At 44.9% G+C, this 25,578-nt stretch overlaps 1 protein-coding gene across 3 annotated transcripts in view; it reads right to left on the minus strand.

Moving 5' to 3' along the window:
* Nucleotides 1-5,591: 5,591 nt before the first annotated feature.
* Anapc5 (anaphase promoting complex subunit 5) overlaps nucleotides 5,592-25,578 on the minus strand; it is a 30,812-nt gene continuing 10,825 nt past the window's right edge. For 2 of the 3 annotated variants that reach the window (XM_040731316.1, XM_040731318.1), the window contains 12 exons: nucleotides 22,591-22,692; nucleotides 21,235-21,425; nucleotides 17,878-17,959; nucleotides 17,169-17,258; nucleotides 15,578-15,759; nucleotides 14,419-14,554; nucleotides 11,938-12,012; nucleotides 9,864-9,985; nucleotides 8,340-8,447; nucleotides 8,053-8,200; nucleotides 6,393-6,555; nucleotides 5,592-5,929 (listed from right to left, as the gene is read on the minus strand). In XM_040731316.1, coding sequence (XP_040587250.1) covers nucleotides 5,718-5,929; nucleotides 6,393-6,555; nucleotides 8,053-8,200; nucleotides 8,340-8,447; nucleotides 9,864-9,985; nucleotides 11,938-12,012; nucleotides 14,419-14,554; nucleotides 15,578-15,759; nucleotides 17,169-17,258; nucleotides 17,878-17,959; nucleotides 21,235-21,425; nucleotides 22,591-22,692 — 1,611 coding nt within the window. In that variant the 3' untranslated portion in view covers nucleotides 5,592-5,717. The remainder of the gene's footprint in view (nucleotides 5,930-6,392; nucleotides 6,556-8,052; nucleotides 8,201-8,339; nucleotides 8,448-9,863; nucleotides 9,986-11,937; nucleotides 12,013-14,418; nucleotides 14,555-15,577; nucleotides 15,760-17,168; nucleotides 17,259-17,877; nucleotides 17,960-21,234; nucleotides 21,426-22,590; nucleotides 22,693-25,578) is intronic. The other variant, XM_040731317.1, reaches the window with a different exon arrangement.

A 25,578-nucleotide genomic window follows, 5' to 3' on the forward strand; every position in this document is an offset into this window, starting at 1 on the left:
TAGAGTAACCAAAATAGACTCTGGTGTTCTGTCCTGTTATTTGTTAAAATGTACAATTCTGTATGAGTATGTCATGTTTTACTAAATTGCCTATGTCTTATTATAACACTGTAGATAGCACAGGCAGAAATTCAGTATAAATTAAATGCTGAAAAAAGGTTAAAATGCCCATACAGGGGCTGAAGAGATGTCATAGCAGTTAAGAGCATCCATTGCTCTTGCAGAAGACTTAGGTTCAATTCCCAGCACCCACATGATGGTTCAAAACCACCTAACTGTAAATCCAGTTCCATGGGATACAGCATCTGACTCCCTTTTCTAACGTCTATGGAAAGTTAGATTATTTGATGCTCAGCTAACTTTCTTGTCTTTGTTCTTTCTTTCTTCATTTAGGGCTTTGTTTTGTGGTGCTGGGGAACCAAACCAAGGGTCTTGCACATGCCAGGTAAACCCTTTACCACTAAACTATATGCTCTGAGCCCCACTCATGGTTTTTGTTGTTTGTTTTGTTTTGTTTTGTTTTTGAGACAGGGTCTCACTATGTGCCCCTGGCTATCCTGGAATTCAATTTGTAGACCAGGTTGGCCTCGAACTCACATAGATCCACCTGCCTCTGCCTCCTGAGTACTAGGATTAGACATGTGCCACCATTCCCTGGCTTCACTCGTGGGCTTTGATTTACCCATGAACTGTAAATTCCTGGAGTTCAGGCATGCATCTACTAATGACCAGCACTGTAAGCTTGATCTCTCCCAATTTGGTTTTCTCCGCTATCCGATAGGGACAATAATAGCACCGAGCTCACAGACTTGCCCTGGGGTTTCAGTACAATAACATCTGTGAAGACATTAGCTCAGTACCTAGCATGTAAGTGCTCACCGATGCTAACTACCGATATGCTTAGCACAGTGCTAAAAATCCCATCAATTTATGTGCCTTTCTTATTAAAGCAAATTAGAACAGAGTGCAGAGCACTGTAATTGCTTGTCACTGCCATTCAGCTCCTCTTGTGCTGAGAGCCATCCCACACAAGGAAACCATTCTCTTCCTGCAGATACGAAAACAAGAGTTAGCTTTGTGTTTTCATCTCCCCCTCCAAGAACACCAGAAAACCCTATTCTAGGCAAACAGATCTGTTGTCCTGACAACACAGATTGCCAGAAAAATAAGTAAACACTGTATCTGAGTCTTATTTTTAAAGAAAACACAAATCCTGTGGAGGGGAGAAGGCATGGAAATCTAAGACTTCATAATTCTCTCTCCCACATGGATGGCTTCACAACGTCCTTTCAAGGCTAGGCCCCTCCTTCCTGAGCCAGCCTGGGTTCTACTTGTGTTCTTCATGGGAATGCTTTACTGTACAGGCCTGAATATCTAGAATGAGAGAGAGTAGGATTCATATTGTCAAGGAAATTGATTCATTGGTTTATTCTTCACCAGAACAGCTAAAAGAGACCCTGAAAGCTACCTTCCACAGGCAGTGAAACGAATAGGTCTCTAAGACTGTAATACAGATGGCATCATAAAAGACATCAGGGTTTACGAGAACACTTTTCATATGTCCCTGCACACGTTTGCAAGAAGCAAAACATCAGGGCACGACTGGATACACAAAACAGGAAGAAATAGTCCAGGCATATGGATAAAGGCAAAGGCTGCCTGGGGACAGAGGAAAAGCACAGGCTATAGAGTCTGCCACACCAAGGACTGAATCTCTGACTAGTCCTTATTAGTGACAGGGTTGACTCAGGACACAGTGTCAGGAATTCAGTCTCCTCACTGGTAAAATGGAGAGGGTACTGTGATTAAAGTGTTGGAAATGGTGTGGAAGTTTTTAGTGGTGTCTGGTACATCCCAGCTACTAGGTAAATTATACTATTAGTCAGCAAATAGGCAAAGTGTTCACAAAAAAACACAGGACCTTTTGGAACAGTGGGATCTGGGTAATGCAGAGAGGTTGGGATCCAAGTTCCACAACCTGCTAGTTGTGTGACCTCAGACAAGGGACGTCACCTCCCTACTTCCTAATTCCATCTGTTAAATTGAATAAAGCTATCACCCAGTCTTTAAGAGTGTTGTACCACCGAACAGTGGTGGCACACACTTTTAATCCTAGCACTTGGGAGGCAGAGGCAGGCAGGTCTCTGTGAGTTCAAAGTCAGCCTGGTCTCCAGAGTGAGTTCCAGGACAGCCAGAGCTGTTATACAGAGAAACCCTGTCTCAAAGAAAAAAAGAGTTGTTGTTTTTTTTATGTGCGTTCTATATCACATGTGTGCAGGTGCCTAAAGACAGCCTTGTATCCCCTGGAGCTATGATTACATGCAATTATGAGCTGCCCAATGTTGGGGGTGCTGGGAAATGAACTTGAGTCCTTAGGAAGAGCAACAAGTGCTCTTTTTTTTAAAATTTATGTTTATTTGTTTGGTTGGGTTTTTTTTGTAATGTTTTTATTTAAATTAGAAACATGAATGCTTCACATGTCAATCCCAGCTCCCTCTCCCACCCCTCCTCCCTTATCCCTCCAGCAGTCCCCCAGCCCCCCACCCAATAATCCCCACATCATTCCCCAGGGAGGGTGAGGCCCTCCTTGGGGGAGATCTCTAAAGTCCCAACAAGTGCTCTTAACCACAGAGGCATCTCTCTAGCCCCAGAAAAGTAGTAATTTGCAGAAAGATTCCACAACATGCCACTCTGTAAATGTTACCTAGTCTCATCCGGGTCAAGAAGCACACCACCAAATCTACCCATCGGGTAGAGTGCCTGCTGGGGTTCTGGGGTCAAAACACACTTCCCCTTTCTTTTGAGGGCAATTTCTAAGGGCCTCTGGGATAGACACAGATGCTAACGACTATAAAACTTTAATTCCTTCCTCTCCAGAACCCTTTCCCATTAAACTAGACATTTAACGAGACGTTTAACGTGAAACCACCTGGAATTATGCCAACTTCCTTCTCCCACTGCACACTCCATTAGGGGGGAAAAAAAGCTAGCTAGCCATCTCCTAGATACTTCTGTATTTTGGGGTCACTCTGATATTTCTACTTTCCATTCGACCTGTTATCTACTCTTGAAGACCAGCCTAGGAGACTGAGTCACCACAGACAGCTGGGAACAAGCTGCTTGCTAGCTTTGGATCCAGGAACAACTTCCTTGCCAAGATGAAGTCAGCCAACTGAGAGCAGGGCCAGACAGGTGGCTTTGCGGGTGAAGCCAGGCTGGGCTGTGCTCAGAAGGGCCTCAGTACTTGGATTTCCGATGTGGCGGTGTGTTCATTTAATCCCAGCACTCTGGAGGCAGATACAGGCAGATCTCTGTCGTTTGAGGCCAGCCTGGTCTACAGAGTGAGTTCTAGGCCAGAAAGGGCTGTATAGTCCTTGACTCAAAGAACCAAGGACTGTTGCTGCCATTTTTTTTTTTTTTTTTTTTTTTTGGAGTGGGGTTGTTTGAGACAGGGTTTCTATGTGGCTTTGGAGGCTGTCCTGGAACTAACTCTTGTAGACCAGACTGGCCTCGAACTCACAGAGATCTGCCTGCCTCTGCCTCCTGAGTGCTGGGATTAAAGGTGTGCGCCACCAATGCCCAGCTATTGTTGCTATTTTTATCTTTTTTAATAGCACCACCAAGCTACAGTCTAACACCAGAAATCTTTATACCAGAAACCTCTCATTTTTATTTTTCATGTGACCCTACAAATTCCAGTCAGTCCTGATTTATCTTCTGGGGTTTTATGTTGGCAGACATGGAATTCAGCTAATACAGTAACCAGTAACAAGGGCTGGTGGTGTAGTCAGTGGTAGAACTCAGCAGTGAGACACTGGGTCAGCCCTAGCTCTGTCTTCCCACCCCACAAACAGGTATCACCAGCGACAGTGGCACACACCTGTTTATCTAGTACTGCAGGGAGACTGAGGTAGGGAAGATCCAAGACTGACGTCAGCCCCGGCCACGTCTACGAAAAAAACGAAACACTACCACAAAGAAAAATAAACTCATTACCGTTTCTTGTTGAAGATTTTTTTTTAACCAGCCAGCCATTATTGCAATTTCATTTCTACAAGTACAACCTCCACAGAAATTAAAGGAAAGATTTTAAACATCAACACCAATTAGTGTCTCTGAGTCTACCCTGAGCCAGTTTCCAGAGCAGCTGTCTTTGGCCAGCAAACACTCCCTGGCGGATGGAGTTGTTTTTCACTGCCTGAGAGAGAAACTGTTTCTCATTAGGAAGCTTAAATTTAACAGAGAAAAGAACCAATGACAGAAGCTGCAAAATTTGGTTGGTTCCTTATGGTTTTATGAGAGCTATTTGGGTGTGGGCTGCTTTGGCCTTGAAATGGAGGCATTTCCCTGAGTCAAGGGGAAGAAATTCATGAAAACACAATGACAATTGCTTAACCATAGGGTTGGTGTATGGAAAATAGTGTTTGAAGACAGCTTCTAGGTCTCCCAAGCTTCAGACCCTCTCCCTATAATCATTTTCTTCTGAATTCCTAGACTTAATTGATCATAACTTCCCATTTACATACAGAAAAGCAACAAAACTCAGGAAATAATTGGTTTTGAAATATGCTATTGGTCTTAATATCATAAGATAAAGATGCCTTCTCCTGACTGAGCAGTGGTGGCTTCACACATTTAATCCTAGCACTCATGAAGCAGAGGCAGAGGCAAGGGGATCTCTGTGATTTTGAGTTCATCAAGCAAGTTCTAGTACAGCCAAGGCTACAGAGAAACCCTGCCCTGAAAAACCAAAAAACGAAACAAAACAAACCCTCTCCTTTTTAATCTTCCGGGAGGGACTGAGTGACACACACTTGTGGACAACCATCCTTACACAGGGTGACAGGAAGGGAAGCTACAGAAGCAAACTGGTGAAAGCATGCTGTGGCTGGGTTGTGTGTGCCAGGCCATGGGTTGGACCCTCAGCACTGGACGAAACAAAACCCATTACAAACCAGGCCTTTTCATAAGGGTATGCCGCATGTCAGAACATGTGGGCGTGGGCATTGCACTCAGAGGACATGTGTGGAGTTGGTCTTCTCCTTCCACCTTATATATGGGTTTAGGGGATAGAACTCAGGATGTCTGAGCTGTGTGGCACATTTTTGCCAGCAACTTTGTGGTCACACATGAATGAGAGCTCAATGCCTGTATGCACACTTGGGAAGAGGGGAGGCAAACTGAGGTTAGGTGGCCTCTCCATCCTCTCCATCTGACTGAGTCTCATGTTCCCTCCCTGGAGAGCAGCTCACTGACTCTGCTACTCTCTCTAGAAGCTTGCTTGGGTAACCCCCTGCCTCCTGAGGCTGGGAGAGCAGGCAGCCACGCCTCCCCCACTTTCATGTGGGTCTGGGATTCCAAACTTTGCCCTCACACTTGCCATCTCCCCAGCCCTTAGTTTTTTTTCAAACAGGGTCTCACTCTGTAGCACTAGCTTGCCTTGAACTCCCTATGTAGACTGTGTAGATCAGCCTGCCTCTACCTCCCAAGTGTTGGGATTAAAGGTCTGCGCCACCAAGCCCCCTATAAACAGATACCTACAGTTCTTAGAAAGACACTGGCAATTCAACCCAGAAAAAACACCTCAGACAAACTGACCAGAACAGTTTATTGACAAGATAACATGTTAGGAGCTACCCTTAAAGGGTACAGGGAAAGCAACAAACAAGTCCAAAGTGTGACTGATACTCCACACAACAGCCAGCAGGGAGTCTTTTCTAGAGATGGTTAATCAAGGGCACCCCATGCGAGGGCAACTCCTGATGCAGCTGCCGGAAGATCATGGCACACCGGTTCCTCTCCTGGGTCTTGCCCAGGGCATGGTACAGCCTGGCCTGGAAGTAAGCAACATCCCTGATTCGTTCTCTACAGTCGACCTTTGCAAAGTAGTTCTTGGCTTCATTGAGGTTCTCGATTGCCGCCTCCAGAGCTGACAATGGGGTGTGGGTGGAAGGAAAATCAACATTAAACTCTAGTCTTCAAAACCTGCTATCTAGATTCAGCATATAGCCAAGTATTTTTATATTCTCAACTCATTACAGTATGAAAAACATCATACTGTGGAAAGCTCTGTCTCATTTCTTTTTGTTTTAAAAATTAAAATTAAAAATTAGAATGCTTGGGGCTGCAGAGATGGTTTAATGGTTAAGATCATTGGCTGCTCTTGCAGAGGACCCATGTTCAATTCCCAGCACCAACATGGCAGCTCACAGCTGTCTGTAACTTCAATTCCAGGGGATTGATAGCACCAGGCATGCATATGGTGTATACAGGTAAAATATCCACACATAAAATAAATAAATTTTTAAGAAATGGGAATGCCAGGGCTGGTGAAATGGCAGCAGGCAAATGCAATCGCTGGCCAAGCCTGACAGCCTTCACACAGCTCCTACCTTCTGCTCTCTTCACTGGGTCATAGGAAGCTGCTGAAGCCACTTGGCACTTGGACACTAAGAACATTGCACGGCCTTTATCCAGGATAGCTCCATCGGCTAGGATGGGCTCAATGGCCATGTGGAGAAGGGTTAAAGCCTGTTCTGGGATTCCCAGGATGAGCTGAAAAAGAAATGGCAGCGTATTGTACACACCCATGCGCTGTGCATGATCTTAGAGTAAAAGAAAAAGAAAAGTGATCAGAGAGGGGCTAAAGAAAAGGCTCAGTCATTAAGAGGTACCACTATTTTTATTTTTTAAAGGTTTATCTGTTTATTATTTATACAGTGTTCTGTCTGCATGTATCCTGCAGGCCAGAAGAGGGCACCAGATATCACTACAGATGGTTGTGTCACCATGTGGTTGCTGGGAATTGAACTCAGGACCTCCAGAAGAGCACCCAATGCTCTTAACCTGAGTCATCTCTCCAGTCCCTTTTTGGTTTTTCAAGACAGGATATCTCTGTGTAACTAACAATCCTGGCAGTCCTGGAACTCTGTAGACCAGGCTGCCCTCAAACTTGTAAATATCCACCTGTCTCTGCCTCCTGAGTGCTGGGATTAAAGGCGTGCACCACCACTGCCCAGCCTAAGAGGTGCCACCCTTACGAAGAACCTGAGTTCAGTTCCCAGGACCCATAAGAGGCTGCTCACCACCCCAGGTCCAAGGGATCCAATACTCTCTTCTGAACTCTGAGGGCACCTGCACTCATGTGCACATGCCCCTACCACCACACAAACAAATGATGATGCTCAAAACCATTGATCAGCAGCAGCCGGAATGCCAAAACCATAATGAGCTACCCTCCCTCCCCCTTCCCCCCATACACCCCAAAACGTCTATCAGTCCATCAGGTGTGGTGGTTGCCTGTAATTTCAGCACTTGGGAAGCAGATGGTTGAAGTCTGAAGAGATGGCTCAGTTGTTAAAATGCCTGCCATGCAAACCAAAGGACTTCAGTTTGATTCCCAAGAAACAACATAAAAAGCTGGATACAGGCCGGGCGTTGGTGGCGCACGCCTTTAATCCCAGCACTCGGGAGGCAGAGGCAGGCGGATCTCTGTGAGTTTGAGGCTGGTCTGGACCGATAGCCTCCAAAACAATACAGAGAAACCCTGTCTCGAAAAACCAAAAAAAAAAAAAAAAAAGAAAGAAAGAAAGAAAGAAAAATGAGGGGCTGGAGAGATGGCTCAGAGGTTGAGAGCACTGACTATTCTCCCAGAGGTCCTGAGTTCAATTCCCAGCACCCACATGGTGGCTCACAACCATCTATCACGAGATCTGGTGTCCTCTTCTGGTATGCTGGCAAATATGCAGACAGAATACTGTATATGTAATAAAAATAAGTAAATAAATTAAAAAAAGGAAAAAAGAAAAATGAGAAACTCAAAAACTAAGGTGTATAACTTCTAAGAAATGACATTCATGGCTGACTTTGGCCTCCACACACACACTATATATACATACACATACATACACATACACATACACACACACACACACACACACACACGTACTACATACACATACACATATACATACACATACACACACATATACACATACACACAACACACCCTCATCTCCACATTCCCCCACAGGAAAAACCAGATTGGCTTACCTGGGCATAAGCCAAGTTGAGCACAGTTTCAGAGGCCAAGTACTGTAACCTATATTCTTTGGAGAGGGCCAGAGCCTCCAGGAGCACAGGCATGGCGATGGTCGGGGAGGAAGAACGCCAATACAGCTCTGCCACCGACAGGAGGACACTGGCCACAAAGAGGAAAATGGGATGAGAAAATCCACCACCACACCCTGAGACCCCTGAGAGGCTGCTCACCTGATCACCATCTCTGTGCACATCAGAAGACCCACGCCACACCCCGAGACCCCTGAGAGGCTGCTCACCTGATCACCATCTCTGTGTTCTTTAGCTTTTGACAGTACGTCAGCAACTTCTGCAGGAGCTTGTGTGCCTCGGTCATTTGGTTCTGAGCTTGCATTACAACCGCTTTTCTAACACAACCAAAATGAACAGATATAGTCATACAGATGTCTGCAAGTGTTTCAACTACAACCACTGGGGAATCAAGGCTTTATGTCCTCAGCAAGACTTCGAACCTCTGAAGGAGAAAAGCTGTCTCATTTCCTTTTTGTTAAAAGGAAGAGGAGGAGAGAAGGAGGAGGTAAAAACTGAAAAGCAGTAGCAGCAACGGTTGCCACCAGGTATGATACTAGCATTTGGGAATCAGAGACAAGAGGATCAATTCAAAGACATCCTCAACTACACACCAAATGTGAAGGCGGCCTGAGCACATGAGACACTGCCTCAGAAAACCAATCGATGCATGGATGTGCATACGCACAGAAGAAAAATCTAGCTGGGCCAGGAAGAAAGCTCAATAGGTAAAGGTGCTTGCCTCCAAGCCTGATGACCTGAGTTCAATCTCTGGGACCCACACATGGAAGAAAAGAACTAACTCCTACTTCTGTTCTTTGATCCCCACATGTGTACCATGGCACATACATGCTCACACAGATACACACACATAATCAGTAAACAAAACATAATAAACATTTATTAAGGTCTTTGGTTATAGCTATCAGAATCTCAGTTACTATCTCTAGGAGACATTTATTTTCTTAATTTTAATTATGTTTTTGTTGTCATTTGCTTGCTTAAGGCAGGGTCTCTCTACATGGCCCTGGCTAACCTGAAATTCTTGTCCTAGAATTCACAGCCTCTGCCTCCCTAACAGTGGGATTTAAGGCATGTGCTACACACCCAGCTATTGATTATCCATTTTCTTATTTCATAAATGACTTCTTTTAGCTAAAGCTGAAAGTAAATTAATGCACACAGAAAAGTATACTAAATACAAAGCTATTATAAGTATATCCTGGAGAGGTGGCTCAGCAGTTAAAAGCACTCGTTACTCTTGCAAAAGCCCTGGAATCAGCTTCAGCACCCACATGGTGGCTTACAACCATCTCTAAAGATCTCCTACCCCCTTCTGACCTCCACTGGCGCTAGGCACACACATGATGCATATACATACATTCAGGCAAAATACTCATACTTCACAAATTATTTTTGGAGCTAGCAAGATGGCTGAGCCTGACACCAAGCCAGGTGACCCGAACTTGGATCCCCAGAGCACATGCGAACGCTGGACAGTAGCACCAGCATCTGCAATCCTAGCAGAAGGATGGGAGAAGGGGAAATCTTGAGGGGTTCTCAAGCCAGGTGGTCTGGCATAAGAGGAGGGGTAAACAAGAGACCCTGTTTGAATGAGGCAAAGGTGAGGGCCAACACAGGGGCTATCTTCTGACTGACACGAGTACTCTGGCACTTGTCCAAGTGCATACATCACACACAGGGGATTTTAAAAAGGAGTTTGTTTTGTGGTGACAGCTTTCCAAGTTTCTTACCTGTATACACCTTCTATGCCATTAAGTGCCGTGATTCCTGTAACAAGCGAATCAGCCAAATGGAATTTGCCATCATTCATTGCTCTGTCAAACTGTATTTTCTGATCACACAGCATCCATAACTAATTAGAAAAAAGAATTAAGGACAAAAAGAAAAATTGTTATTGTTCAATGGCAACATCAAAGTATATTGCTCTACTTAGCAACACCCTAGCAATTCACATACATCTTCATTTATTTATTTATTATAGGCAAGTAACGGGGGCGGGAGCCATGTTTTGTGGTAGCACACACTTGCAATTCCAGCATTTGGGAAAGTAAGGCAGGAGGACCAAGGGCCCAAGGCCAGCATGAACCGTGGAGATACTGTTGTGAAGAACAAACACACACACAATAGACAGGTGTCCATTCTATCAACTCCCACTGTGCTTTATTTTGATGGTATTAGATTCTACTGAAGCTCTATTTCCCATATTAAACACTTGATTTGTTGTCTGCTATACCTATTCATGATCCTATACTTTTGCAATACCCTTAAATAATATACAGCATGGGGCTGTTTGGTTTTTAATTTTGAGGCAGGGTCTCATATATTGCAGGCTGGCCTCAAAATGTCCACACATTTCAGGGTGACTCTGAACTTTTAAAAGATTTATTTTTAGCTTATTATGTGCATGAGAGTTTTGCCTTTACCTATGTAAGTGCCCTACTTGCATACCTAGCATCCTTGGGGACCAGGAGAGGAAGTTGAACCCTCTGGTGCTTTTAGAAGTTGTGAGCTTCCATACAGATGATGGGAACTAAACCCAAGTCTTTTACAGCACTAGTTAAGAGCTCTCAACCACTGGGATATCTCTCTAGACCCTGAATGTGAAGGTACGTGTGTCTGTGTGTGCATTCTCCAGTGAGCACTCGTGTGCACAGACACAGGAGTGCATGTGGTGTGTGTGTGTGCATGTTTGGTACTGGAGACTGAACCAACTTGAGGATACCAAGCAAGGGTTCTGTCACTGAATTTATGTCCCCAGCCCGTGATTTTGAACTTCTGATTGTCCATCTGCCTCCAGCTCCTGAATACTGGGATTATAGGCATCCACCATCACATGTGTGTGCTGGGGTAGAACTCAAGCTTTGTGTATGCTGGGCAAGCACTCTACCAACTGAGCCACGCCCATAGCCTGAGCCTCGTTTGTTTTGTTTTGCTCTTAACCACTGAGCCATCTCTCTAGCCCCCACTTTTTTTTCTTACTCATTTATGTGTCTGTGTGTGAATATTAGTATGTGGGTACAAGTGCCTACAGAGTACTGAAGAGGCTATTGGATCCCCTAGAGCTGTAGTTAGTTATAGATGATTGTGAGCTGCCTGACATGTTGTTAGAAACTAGACTCAGGTACATACTCTCTATTTTTCCTCAAAGATTTATTTATTTATTTTATGTTTATGAGTGCTCTATTTGCATATATAACTTTATGTGAGAAAGGGCACCAGATCTCAGTGTAGATGGTTGTGAGCCACCAAGTGGTTGCTGGGAATTTCAGAACCTCTGGAAGAGCAACCAGTGTTCTTAACCACTGAGCCCTCTCTCCAGCCCCATGTGCTGTATGTAAGCTTAGAACACATAAGTAACATCGCCCACATGCATCCTTTCCACCCCACTTTCTGTAGTGCTGGGACCAGAACTAGGACCCTGTGGATACCTGGCAGGTACTCCACCATTAAATCACATATCTAGACCAAAATCTTCCTTTGTAGCTTAATGTTTTTCTGAGGGAAGACTCTAAAATGCCCCCATTTTAGAGGGATGCAGCTCAAATGAGAAAATTCTCCTTCAGCCTTGAGTTTCATGCCAAACATAACAAAAACTGGTGTGATTGCACATGTCTACAATCCCAGCACTTGAGAGGGGCAGGCATAAGTATCAGAGAGAGGCTCAATGTCATCCTCAGCTAGAGAATTGAGAGATAGCTTGTGATCCATTTTACCATGTCTTTAAAAAAATCCTACTTTACATTATATTTATTTACATTACTTCTTTTCAGAAATAAATCCACTGGCACAAAAAAGGCAGGTTACCTGGGCATGCTGACTGTTGGGTGGAAACCGTTCCCTCAAGTGCTTTAATACCTCAGCAGCGGCGGCGAAGCAGCCCTAAAATAGAAAGGCATGATTTGACTGACATACCAGAACTGAAGCTATACCTGCTCACACACTCAGGAGGTTCACATGGCCTACCTGATCTTCATTAGCAAGCTAGGAGACAATAGGCACAGAGAACTGAATGCCACAGTAAGGTATATTTTCCTTCCTATTCATTTTAATGAATTTTATAATTCCTTTTAAGTCCTTTTTTTAATGTTAAAATGTGAACTTTAATTGTAGAAACTGTTTTCCATAAATATAATTATTACCAAACTCTGCACTCAGCTTGATTCAGATAGGTACAGACATGATTTACAAAGGTGTTATCTGTACCACAGAACAGAACCCACTCATTTATGCCTATGCTTAGCCTCACTTTAAGAAGACAGGGTGGTGGTGGCGCACACCTTTAGTCCCAGCACTTGAAGACAGAGGCAGGTGGATCTCTGAGTTCCAGACCAGCCTAGTCTACAAATGGAGTTCCAAGACAGAAAGAGCTGTTACACAGAGAAACACTGTCTTCAAAACAAAAACAAACAGACAAAAAAGACAGGATCTCATCCGGGTAGTGGTGGCCAGGACAGGCTACAAAGCTACAAAGCAAAACCTTGTCTGGAGCCCCCCTCCCCCCAAAAAAAAAAAAAAAACCAGAAAACAACAAAACCAATAACAAAAAATCCCACAAACTCCTGGAAGTCATTCTTTACTCATCCGCTTAGCCATGTATCAGAAGGAAAGCAGAGATGCAAAAGCAGTTCTGGCACAGTGCTGTCTGCAAGCCCAGGAGTTTTGAACCTCATGAGCAGGGCTGGGCAGATAGGTCAGTGCTTATGTCAAAGCATGAATGCCTGAGTTTAATCCCCAAAGTTTAAGAAAATTAAAAAACTGGGTGTGGTAGTGTGATCTTGTAATCCCAGCACTAGAGAAACGAAAACAGGCAGATTCTCCGGGCTTGCTGGCCCAGGCCAGTAAGAAAACCCATCTCAAAAGAAATGTAGACAGCACCTGAGGAATGACACAAGGCCCTGGTGCCAGAAGAGGGAGGAAAAACAAAAGAATCCAATTCCTGGAAGAAAGTGGTTTGCCCTTTGACCTGGAAAAGGATGAGTGGAAATTCTTAGGTAGCACAGGAAGACAAAAACCAAAGGGGATGCACAGGACCCATCAGAGCCCAGCCTTCCTGTGTTTGCGGAAAGGACTGGAAGATGATAAAACACAGAAAGGTCTTCATTCACAGACTGGGACTACACCTAACAACGATGGAGACCTGCTTAAAAGGCAGCTTGTTCTGTGAGGCCAAGGCTGGAGAGTCCCCAGATCTCTTAAGGCTCTTAAAGAATTCTGCATGATAATACACAGAAAACACCAAGCACAGGCCTGGCCCACAGCAAGGTGAGCGATATTTGCCAACGTTCTGGCTGGACTATCACTCTCCCCTACCCTCCAGACACACACCAACACTTCTGCTGCATTAGGTTCCCATCACTCCTTTTACATTGTTTTTCTTTCTTTCTTTCTTTCTTTCTTTCTTTCTTTCTTTCTTTCTTTCTTTCTTTCTTTCTTTCTTTCTTTTTTTGAGACAGTTTCTCTGTCCTGAAACTCTGTAGACCAGGCTGTCCTCGAACTCACAAGAGATCTGCCTGCCTCTGCCTCTGAGACCTGGGATTAAAGGCATGTGTCACCAACATCTGGCTTGTTTTGCTGTTTTTGAGTCAGGGTCTCTGTACATAGCCCTGGTTGCCCTGGAACTCACTCTGCAGACCAGGCTGACCTCAAATTCACAGAGATTCACCTGCCTCTGCCTCTTGAGCGCTGAGATCAAAGGTGTGCACCACTATGCCCAGCCTGTTTCTTTTCTTTCTTTCTTTTTTAAATTTTACTTCATGTGCACTGGTGTGAAGGTGTCAGATCCCCTGGAACTGGAGTCTAAGTTGCCATATGGGTGCTGGAAATTGAACTCAGGTCGTCTGGAAGAGCAGTCAGTGCTTTCACCAGTGGGCCATCTCTCCAGTGCCCTATTCTGCTTCTTAAATACAAGCGGCCAACTTCTTGCTCCCTTAGTTTGACAAATTTTGCACATTCTACATTTAGACCACCTCCATGGGGGATTTCATTCTTCAGCAACCTGCACCGACCAGACCCATCCAACACACAGCCAGTGATTTTCTCAAGCACTAAAGGAAAGAAATGGCAGAGCCCCCAGTACCCTACAAGGAAAACTGGCCAGCCCACCTGTGCTGTAGCTGAAATTGAAATGTCCCTCAAAAGTCCACTCTGTGTGCAATGTAGGGGCCGTGAGGCGAACAGACCTTAGCTACCACATGCGCCTGCTATGATGCACTGTGCCTCCTTTCAAGTTGGTTTTCTCAGGGATTTTTCTACTGCACAAAGCACAAGCTAACACAGAAGACCCACCTGTTCTGCATGCAGCTCTGCAAGGTGGCAGAGAGCGACGGCAAAGGACTCGGTGTTGTTCTGCTGCACGCCCGCATTCACCGACTCCAGACTATTCATGCTCAGCAGCATCTGGGCTTGCTGCAGTGCCATGGTGCTGGGTGAGGAGAGGGACAGGTTCCCTTTCGGTAGCAGACCCACGCTGCCCCTAAGCCACACCCTACAGTTATCCTCAGTGGAGGCGCAAGAATGTTAACTCTTGCAGCTCTGGATGTGTGGAAGCAACTCCTCCCCATGCCAGCTCTCCAGCCCTCAGGCCGAGGACAACAGAAGTATCCTGGGTATGCAGGCCCCAAGGAGACAGACGCAGAGTAGGTCAGCACAACTGGGAGCACTCAGCACCCAGATCCCCACCCCTACCTCCCCATCCACCATGTTCCCTGAGGTCACAGGATGTTAATTAGGTTTCACGGGTAAATTCAGACCCGATGCCATCCTGGCACCGGCTGCTCTGGCAATGCAGGCAGTGGCCAGTGTCGGCAGCTGTTTCAGAGCACACCGTGCCAAAAAATTATCTGAAATACAAAAACAAGACTGGTAAAGAGGCACTTCCTTTCATTACCGAATTCCTAGAGACAACAGACTGTCTAGGGGACAGGGCTCCAGAGGAAAGTCTGGTTCAGAAGTTTACTTCCAAACTACAGGTGGCTAAGTGGAAAATAGGGTGGCTGGAGGTAATCCAGAGAAAACACCTCAACAGAAGCAATCTTGTCTACACAAGCAATTGTGGGGAGGGGATGCTGGACTTGCACAAGGAGGCCATGCAGCATGCGAACAGGAAGGGGAGGGTGTCAGTTCCAGGTCAGGTGATCTAGGTTTGCGGCCCAGCTGGTCACTGGTCAATTACACTCATGATCTTGAGATCAAATGTGCGAACCAGATGAGAGATCACCCACCAGTTATACACAGAGCAGCCGGGAAGAGTAAACCGTGTACGTGGGGAAGACTGTGCCAAGTTGGTGCAGACTACAAATGTCTCCAGATGACGAAGCATTTTCTCTAGTCCCTCCGTGAACAACTTCCCAGGGGGACAACCTTGCCCAGGCCCAGTTTGGTAGCCCCTGCTTATCTCTGCAGGCTGCACACCTCCATGGCTCTGGCAGACTGCCTGGAGACCTACCTGCGGCCGTACAGCCTCCAGATGGCCGTTTTCTGTGCAATGCTGATATCAATAAGCTCTGACAGGCTGTGTTTCCAGTGCAGGAGGTCGGAGTCCTTTAGGGCATCCATCAGTTTGTTGGCAGTCTTCCCAGCAAAAGCTCTCTGTTGAACAAGGGACTGTATTCCCAGGGAGGCGAGGTACTAAGGGGACAGATATACCCACGACCCAAGATAGAGATTACATGACAGAATTTGTTTTGCTCTTCAGAAATGTGGTGGATTTCACATTTCAGCACATGCACAGTGACAGCTCTACTTAAAGGAAAGTACCTACGGCCTGACCTCAACCCTGACCCATGAAGATGTGTTCCTGAAACTCTAGGGCTGAAAGAGAAGCAGAGGGTACATGGCAAAGAGCCAAGGCTTCGGCATTAGGTAACCTGGACTTAGACACTGCCTCTGCTACTTACTGTTGACTTAGGGCCAGTCACTTAGCTTCTTAGCTAAGCCTCAGCTTCCTCATCTGTAAAATGGGCATCAAACCTATCATAAAGAATCGTGGTAAGGATTACAATGAGATAATAGAGCAAACAGTGCAGGGCACATCAGGTAACAGGAGATGAAAAAAGAAAAAAAAAAAAGGATGCCTGTCATGAGCAACAAGTTATCTTCTTAAGTCCTGGAATGATCTTCAAGGGTAAAAAGCTTAACTAAAAGGGCAGTTTAAATCTTAACAAGAGTATATTAACCCGTCTCTAAAGAGCCACTTCCATTCTGTCCATGTATGTTCCCTTCCCCCCGAAGAGGTCGCACAGGTAATGCAGACTGACCAGGTGTACACTAAACTGCTCTCGGTCTCACGGTCTGTGGGCACTGATCCAGCAGGTGTTGAGACAGAACAATCGTCCATCCGCAGTATAGACCCCAAAGCCATTCCTACTCTCTGCACACAGACCACACCCTCTGCCTGTCACCGAGCTACAATGAAAACATCTTCCCAGAAGGCTTTGCTTACTGTTTAAAATAAGGATCAGCAAATGTTCTGGCAAGAGTCAGAGCAGATTTCGGTTTCCAGGCCACATTTGGTCTCCTTACTTGTGGCTGTTCTCCTGCCCCATCCATCTAGACATGTAGACCTTTCTTTGCTCAAAGTTCATACACAGGCAGACGGAGCACCAGATTTGAAACATGGGCTGTAGTCTGCCAATCCTTGGCTTACAATTAGCCTTCCCAGGGCTGTGAATGCAGTTCAACGGTAAAGTACTTGCCTAGCATGTATGAGGTCATGGGTTCTATCCCCACTGCTAAAAAAGAAGACAAAAGCCTTTTCTATATTTTTTTCTAAGTGAAAATGTACTAACTAACCTAAACCTAAACAAAGATCTCTTATCAAATCAATAAGTGGAGCTCTCACAGATGTTATTAGGACAAAGGGAATAGAGAGAAACCTGCCCAACAGAATTTAGCAGTGTGATTATGAATTACAGTTGCAGGAAACCATGTGTAGAAATACCCACTCTAAGTCTACGCTGGGTCACGACAAAGGCGGGTGAAGAGGAGAGAAGCTCAACACCACTATGTCAACAATCTCACAGAAAGATGAGCCTTACCGGTAACCCAAAATGTACTGCTTTCTTCACAGAGTGCTCCAGCAGAACATAGCTATCGGCTCTCTTCTGCCCCAGCACATAGAGCCAGCTCTGGCGAGAGACAACCACCAACATGTGTCATAACAAAGCAATGCCGGACGTGCTAGTGAAATGTCATGTGCACATAAGAAAGCATTTAAAAGGGGCAAAATAAACCCTCTAAAGTCCTGTCTCTTGTGAATTTTGAGTGTAAATGAAATCTGTCAGACATATTAAAACCCTTACCAAAGCCAGACTGAGATAAACAGCCCCAAGTGGTAGGCATTTCAGAAAGAAACTTAAAAATCCCATCTGCATCCAAGTGAGATGAGAGTGATTGTCAAGTGTCTCAGTACTCGATATACTTGGCAATTACACTTTAATATACTAATATCTCACCAAGTTACTAGGTATAGTATATCCTTTCATTAATGCCAATATCAATGCAATACTGGACTCTTTCATACGAGTTGTACAGATTACAAAGTGCTTGAAGCACAACAAATGTCATGAATTAAGAAGATTTTATAAATGACCATGGGGGCCCTCAGTGAATTCTGGTGTCTACCTAAGTAGTTTCCCCTCACTACCAAGGACCTTTGCTCCCACTGCAAAACAACCTGGTCAACCGGGCCTTCAGGAGGCCAACTCAACCCATGAGCAAAATCCCAAGACCAGAGGACGGCCTCACCAAACAGTGCTGCAGACACACGTGATCGTTGGACTCCTGGGCAATCCTAATTGCCTCCTGCAGGGCGAGCTCTGCCTGTTGACTAATGACAGACTAAACATTAATATCCCATTAGCAATCACAAGCATGCAAGGGTCAGTAGCAGGAAGTCATCTGCACGCAGTCTGTCCATGAGCAGGCTCTAGCTGCAGCTGTGTCTATTTAAGGACTGCTTTCTCAGTGGCTGCCCCAGCCCCAGGAGCAGGAAACATCACTGTGGAGGCAGAGGCAGTCCTTCCTGGAGAAATGTCTAGTAAAGGGAATGGCTTTCCTTGCTGCTTCATAAATGTTTGTCCCAGCTGTCCTTGCCAAGAGAACAGAAAGGAAAAGACCAATATTTTACTCTTCATTAAGTTTTTTTTTCTGCATTGTTGAAAACAAACAAACAAAAAACCACTATGAGCAATTGCTATTTTATCAGTTTTAGAATCTTTTTTAAAACACTTAAAAATGTTTTTAGAAACATTCTAAAGATTCCTATTTCTAGTAAATTTTTTCTCTGCTCACAATCAATCATCCACTGAAAATCAAGAGTCTCCCCGCCTCTCAATGTCTATGGAAGTCCAGCCAGCTATTCTCAGCCCTGCTGAGCTAGCGCCTCTGAAAACACCCCATTTTGTACCGCTCCATTAAATACTATTTGTGTGTCATCATCCCATCCCCCCCTTTTTTGGTTTTTCAAGACAGGGTTTCTTTCTTTTGGGGGGGGGGTTGGGACAGGATTTCTCTGTGGCTTTGGAGGCTGTCCTGGAACTCGCTCTGTAGACCAGGCTGGTCTCAAACTCACAGAGATCCGCCTGCCTCTGCCTCTGCTGGGACTAAAGGCGTGTGCCACCAACGCCTGGCTTCATGTTGCCTTCTTAACCTCTGTTAATGTTATTAACCACTTCACAAACCTCTAAACAGCACAGGCCATGCCTTCCACTCTGGATTTCCCAATAGCAAACAACAGGATGAGAGCCTTGCTAATGCCACCACTGGCATCTCAATGAAGAACCAGAAATTCTCAGATACCACTTGCTTAAGGAAACGTACACAATGAATTTTCTTCCAGCACTAACAACAACCTTACAGTTATAATTTTAACTAGGTAGTCCTGGATTTTTTTCTTAACTGCCTGTTCAAATAGAGAAGCCAGGTATGTCTTTACCTGTTTTGCATTTCTTTCAAACTGCTATCCATGCTGAGCAGAATGTAATGCCTTAGATCGTGAGTTACTTGAGAACAGAAAGCACACACTCACACACAGGTCCTCAGTTGCTATCACTCCATTAAGCAGCAGATGGCCACCCAGTGCTAAGCTTAGGAAAGCAGAGTTTGAGAAAGCCAGACAGCAGGACTAGCAACTTCCAACACAGAAACATCAAGAAGGTCAAGCAAACATCTGCAGTAGAGGAATCTGGCCTGGTGACACAGGCCTGTGACCAGGCTGGACTATATGAGACTGTCTCAGAAAGGCTGAAAAGAGCAAGAGGCAAGCTGGCTTCATATCTGAAGTGTACTATGATGCCTACTTAGCCCTCCAAGACAGAAGCAATGGCCTCCTATACTACTCAGAGTGAACGCCAGAGTTCTTACCTGGTCCCCATGACCAAATCCTGGACCCCTGTCACTTTCTATTTCTCCTCACTTACAGAGCTAGGATGCAACTGCTCAGACAAGCCATAAGATCCCAACTTGGACCCTTCTCACTGATGTGACTATTTCCTCCAAACACAGGCAAAAGCCACTTGGCTTCCCTAAGTCTGTGTTCTAATCTCAGGTCAGTAGGCTGCAAGCAGGCCTAACCTGCAACCTGTGCATGTACACACAGTTCTCATCCTGGTCCAGTGGTCCATTCTGTACCGGTGTTTACCTCTGCATGGTAAACTTCACATCAGTGTTTCCTAATTTTGCTTCTGCATTCCCTGACACACAAAGGGGACCAGTATGAAGTATATGATCAATAAATAGCTATCAAAATGTTCAACGTTATAGGGCTAGGGATATAGCTGTCAGCAGAGTGTGTGCCTAGTTCTAGGTTCAATCTCTACCACCACATATACAGGCGTGCTGGTGTACACTGGAAACCAACACTCAGAGACAGGCAGGAGGATTACAGGTTCAAGGTCACTCTTAGCTCCGTAGCAAGTTGGAGGCCAGTTGGAAAATATGAAACCCTATAGGAAAAAGAAAGGTCTTTAGGCTGGAGCTGTTGCTTAGTGGTAAAGCACTTATGGGTCCTGGATCTCACATCCAGCACTCCAAGAGGAGTAAAAACCAATCAATCAACCATACAAAAAGAACAGTTGATCCAGAGGTTATTACAGCAGAAGGAGTTAGTTATCCTAAGATATTATACAATTACACATAACCATTGAGTTTGGAGTCTGTCTGTGGCCTGAATCTCCTTGAAGACACCTTGCTCTGGGCTTGAGGGTCTGTTCAGCAGTATGTGCTTCTCAGACTGAGGCTGGTAACTTGCAGCCACCAGCTTCCTTCTTGCTTTAGTAGCTGCATGTGCAACCACCCTAGGCCCTTTATATGACCCTTTCCACAGGAGACATCCACACGATTGCCCTGACTACAAGTTCTCATGAGCCTTCCACAAAACAAAATGAACAAACAATAAAGCCAGGTATGTATCATAACAAAAACAACTGTTTCCCCTCATGCAAAAGCACACAGAACTCAGCAAGCAATGTATACAACTTTCCTTTAACTTTTTAAATACTGAAAACAGCTTCCACAGTACCATCATTATGTCCAAAAATCCTTTTGTGAATCCTTGGCCAAATGACCTAATTTCCTCATCTCTAAGTGGTTGAGCTGTTCTTAGAGGCAAAAAACAAACTAGGCCCAGGCACTAAAACATGCAAACTACATAGTGACACCAGGGGGGCATACTACTAAGGAGGATTTTCATTAACTTATGTTCCAGTGCAGAAAGGTTCACTCTGGAAGCTAGAAATAAATCCAGAACAAAAAATTGCAAATTAGTTTCTTTCTCCATTTTAAAAATAAATTGTTTGTTGTTTTTGGACAGGGTCTCCTATGTAGCCCAGGCTGGCCTCAAGCTTGCAGTTGTCCTCTTACCTCCAACACCTGAGTGCTGAGACTATAGGTTTGTGCTCCACGCTTGAAGAGTGTTTTCTTGGTCATTTAGTCTCACTACATAGCCCTAGCTGGCCTGTAACTTGCTATGTATACCAGGCTAGCCTCAAACTCAGAAACGCACATGCCTCTGATCCTGAGTGCTGGGATTAAAGGGGTGCGTCACTACACCTGGCAATGGAGTTTGTCTTCCATGTCCCTACGGACAGAAGTCTATGAACTTACTAGTGACCGAAGCGGCAGTGCAGAGCAGCCAGGTTGAGAGCGGCATATCTCAGGCTCCGGCCATAGCCCTCTTCCCCATTGCTTTTGCCCTCGGCTCCAGTGAGAATCAGGCGGTCAAAATAATGAAGGAGGCTGTGTGTTGAGCTGAAGACATCTTGAACACGGAGGTTGTTTAAGTAGCTGAGGTAATGCTAAAACAAGAAATAATCAATCGTCTTGTGGAAGCTTAATCTTTTCTTCATAGGCAAAATAAGAGATTCAAGATACTGGGCTGTACCGGGCATCGGTGGCACACACCTTTAGTCCCAGCACTCGGGAGGCAGAGTCAGGTGGATCTCTGTGAGTTCGAGACCAGCCTGGTCTACAGAGCGAGTTCCAGGACAGGCGCCAAAGCCACAGAGAAACCCTGTCTCGAAACCCCACCCCCAACCCCCAAAAAAGATTCTGGGCTGCAACAGTGCACAAATGACAAGCGTCCTCCCATTAGGTGTTTGTTCAGGTATATCCTAAATATATGGTCTACGACGACACTGGCTGGGTTAGACCCTCGAGTAATACAGAAAGGTATCACACCCAGGGTACCCTGCAAGCTGAAGTATTAAAGAGCACTGAAGTAATAAAAACCCAATTCATGTACAAATTTTAAGCTAATTCTCCTAAATGTCCAACTTAAGACAGAGTAAGACTAGTAAGAATTAGCTACCAAGTTAATTCTTGTCCTTTTGCTTTGACTCACAGAATTAAACCACTTTTCTAATGGGCAGATCTCAGTTATTGGAAAACAAAAGGGAGGTGTTTTGACATGAGAATAAAATCTGATGTCAAATCAAATATCATTAAGAAGGTAACAGAGTAACAGACTGGATAGAGAACTAAATTATTGGATACTTAATTTTTTATTTCTTTTATTTTTTTGGTTTTTCGAGACAGGGTTTCTCTGTGGCTTTGGAGGCTGTCCTGGAACTAGCTCTTATAGATCAGGCTGGTCTCGAACTCACAGAGATCCGCCTGCCTCTGCCTCCCGAGTGTTGGTACTAAAGGCGTGTGCCACCACTGCCCGGCGGATATTTAATTTTGAAAAATACAAAAGGGAGAAAGGAAAAGATTTTTTTAGCCCCAAAATACTTATTAATCAGTCTACTATCTCTTGTCCCATGCCACACCCAAGATGAAAGATAGGATATAGTAGAAGGACTTCCGGCCAAGAGACAGTGGGACAGCCCTGCAGCCTGAGTCCTGCTGTTGCCTTGCCAGCATGTGATTTCTTTTAGAACCTAGAATTTGTGTGCTATCTGACATACTGAACAGCACTGACCTTTCTTTGCAACCCAACAACAAATTCTGGAAAAAACTTACCGCTTCAGCAAAGTCGGGATTAAATTTCAACAAGTTATTCAGTTCTTTCTGCAAGGAAGCCGGGGTGAGGGCTTTAGTTTCATCATTCTTCAGCAAAGCAGCCTGGAAATTAAAATGACAGCAGGTTAGAGAGAGAACATCAACAGGGAATCACAGAGCTACCTACATCGCCTGATGGTTGGCTCTCATTAGCCTTAGTACTGCCTCCTTTAAACACACTGACCGTGTACACACCAGCACACGTTACTATTCCCTTCCCTCGGACACACGCCTCTGGGCCAGTACTCCTCACCCACTTGCTCCTTCGAGGCCCAGCAAACCGAAGTGGGTCCCAATTTATACCTCAACCACTTTCTATCACCTGGGTTAGGCAAGGTCCAGCCACACATGCTCCCATGAGTCCTCACACTCTCCCATCCTGTGGCAGGCACCTGCCTGCCAGACTATATGTAAACTGTCACTGGAGCCGTCCTCAGACCACGAACTCATTCCAGAGAGACAATGTGCTTATCCTTCTACATCCAGCACATGTAAAGCACCTTAGAGCATCCGCTGTGCCATCCTACGCCTGGCTGTCTCACGTGGGTAAGCACGCTGCTGTGGCATGGATGCTGAACCCATATTGGTCCTAATCTGGCAGGACTGTGAAGAGCTGGGATCTTTAAGAGGTAGGGCCTTAGACACACACAGACCCCAGAACAAACAATCAAACCCAACAAACCCAGATTAACTCAAGATAAGGACAGATCATAATAACCATTCAGATCATGAAGGGCCCTGATGGGAATTTGAGAGTTACTCTAAAATCATTGGGAAATCATTAGAAGGATTCTCAAAGAATCATTTAAGAATTCCTAAAACAAAACAACAAAAACAGTAGGATCCCCCCAAAAAAATAGCTGGGTGGTAGTGGCACATGCCTTTAATCCCAGCACTCGGGAAGCAGAGGCAGGTGGATATCTGTGAGTTTGAGGCCAGTTTGGTCTATAAGAGCTAGTTCCAGGACAGGCTCCAAAGCCACAGAGAAACCCCGTCTCAAAACTCCCCCCAACAAAAAAACCCAGTAGGACCCAGTTAGGAATTAGGTGACTGTACTATGCATCAAAGGTACCCCTAGGGCCCATGTCTCTCAGTGTCACCACTGCATAGCTAAAGATGGGTCCCTTTATTCCAACAAGCATTTCCACTATGATATGTGACTCTCAGAAGCCCAAACCAACAGAGCCAATCAATCTTGGACTTAAATATCTAGACCTATGAGTCAAAACAAACCCCTCTTAGCTGATAGTAGTCTATGTTGTGTATTTCTTTGGAACGGTACAAATAATGAAAAAAAATAGCTACAAATTAATTTTTTAAGAGTCCCACGTGGAGTTTTATTGGTAGACAGGGAAGGAAAAGGGGGGGTGAGGGGTAACCAACCCGTGCAGAGCTGAGAGTTGAGAGAGAGACAGAAAAGGAAGACAAGAGACAAATTAATTTTTTATTTATTTTTTATTTTTTGGTTTTTCGAGACAGGGTTTCTCTGTGGCTTTGGAGGCTGTCCTGGAACTTGCTTGGTAGTCCAGGCTGGTCTCGAACTCACAGAGATCTGCCTGCCTCTGCCTCCCGAGTGCTGGGATTAAAGGCATGCGCCACCAATGCCCGGCTGACAAATTAATTTTTTAAAGACAATTTGTTATGCAGCCCTCCCTGGCCAGCCTGATATGTAGACCAGAATGATCTCAAACTCAGAGATCTACCTCATCTGCCTGCCAAGTGCTAGGACTAAAGGAGTGAATGAACACACCCAGCCATATTAAATGTTTATACTTACTTGGTTATACAGGCAACACATTCCAATTTTATATAGGCAACTTGCTCTACAAGTAGTAGTTATTTTGGTTCTTTTCTTTTTTGGGAACACGCTATGTAGCCCACGCTGACCTCCAACTCGAGATCCTTCTGAATGTTGTGATCACAGGGAAACAGCAATGATCCCCCCCACCACACTTTTTTTGAGACAGTCTCGAAGTTGCCTAGCTGACTTCATGATATAGAGCAGGCTGGCCTCAAACTCACAGATTCCATTTTTAATTCTTCTTATCATAAAAAACGCCAAGCTGGAGAGATGGCTCAGAGGTTAAGAGCATTGCCTGCTCCTCCAGAGGTCCTGAGTTCAATTCCCAGCAACCACATGGTGGTTCACAACTACCTGTAACTAAGATCTGGTGCCCTCTTCTGTGCTGCAAGCATATGTGTGGGCAAAACACTATATACATCATAAATAAATATATCTTAAAAACAAAAACAAGCTAGGCATTGGTGGTACATGCCTTTAATCCCAGCACTAGGGATGTAGAGGCAGGTGGATCTCTGTGAGTTCAAGGCCAGCCTGGTCTACAGAGCAAGTTCCAGGACAGCCTCCAAAACAATACAGAGAAACCCTGTCTCGAAAAACAAAAACAAACAAGCCAAAAAATATGAAAGGGCTATGGTGATGCCCACAAAAGAAATAAGAAGTTAGTAACACTATCATCAGCTAGAAATAAGATTATGAATAGTTTATAAAAACTCTCAGCTTTCTAAGTATTGAGATTACAGGTATAACACTATTCCTGGTTATAGTAAGGTATTTTATCCTAGTATTTTTTTGTCCATATGTGTGTGATTACAGGTATGATACTGGGTATAATGGCCTAACCATCCAATCTTAGCACTTGAGAGGCAATTACAGGAGGATTAAGAGTTCCTGGGTTATATACTGAGACTCTGAAAACATGGTAGCTCATGCCTGTAATCACAGTATTCAAGATACAGGAGAATCCCTGTCAGTTTGAGGCTAATGACTGCTTTTCCAGGATCTGGGTTCAATTCTCAGCACCTGCAAGTCAGCTCACAAGCACCCATAAATTCAGGTTTCAGGTGATCTGCTACCCTCTTCTGGCCTTCACAGGTACTGCATGCATGTAGTTGACATACATACAGGCAAAACATCCAAACACATAA

Source organism: Mesocricetus auratus, unplaced genomic scaffold (assembly GCF_017639785.1).
Source record: "Mesocricetus auratus isolate SY011 unplaced genomic scaffold, BCM_Maur_2.0 Super-Scaffold_100025, whole genome shotgun sequence".
Lineage (NCBI taxonomy): Eukaryota > Metazoa > Chordata > Mammalia > Rodentia > Cricetidae > Mesocricetus > Mesocricetus auratus.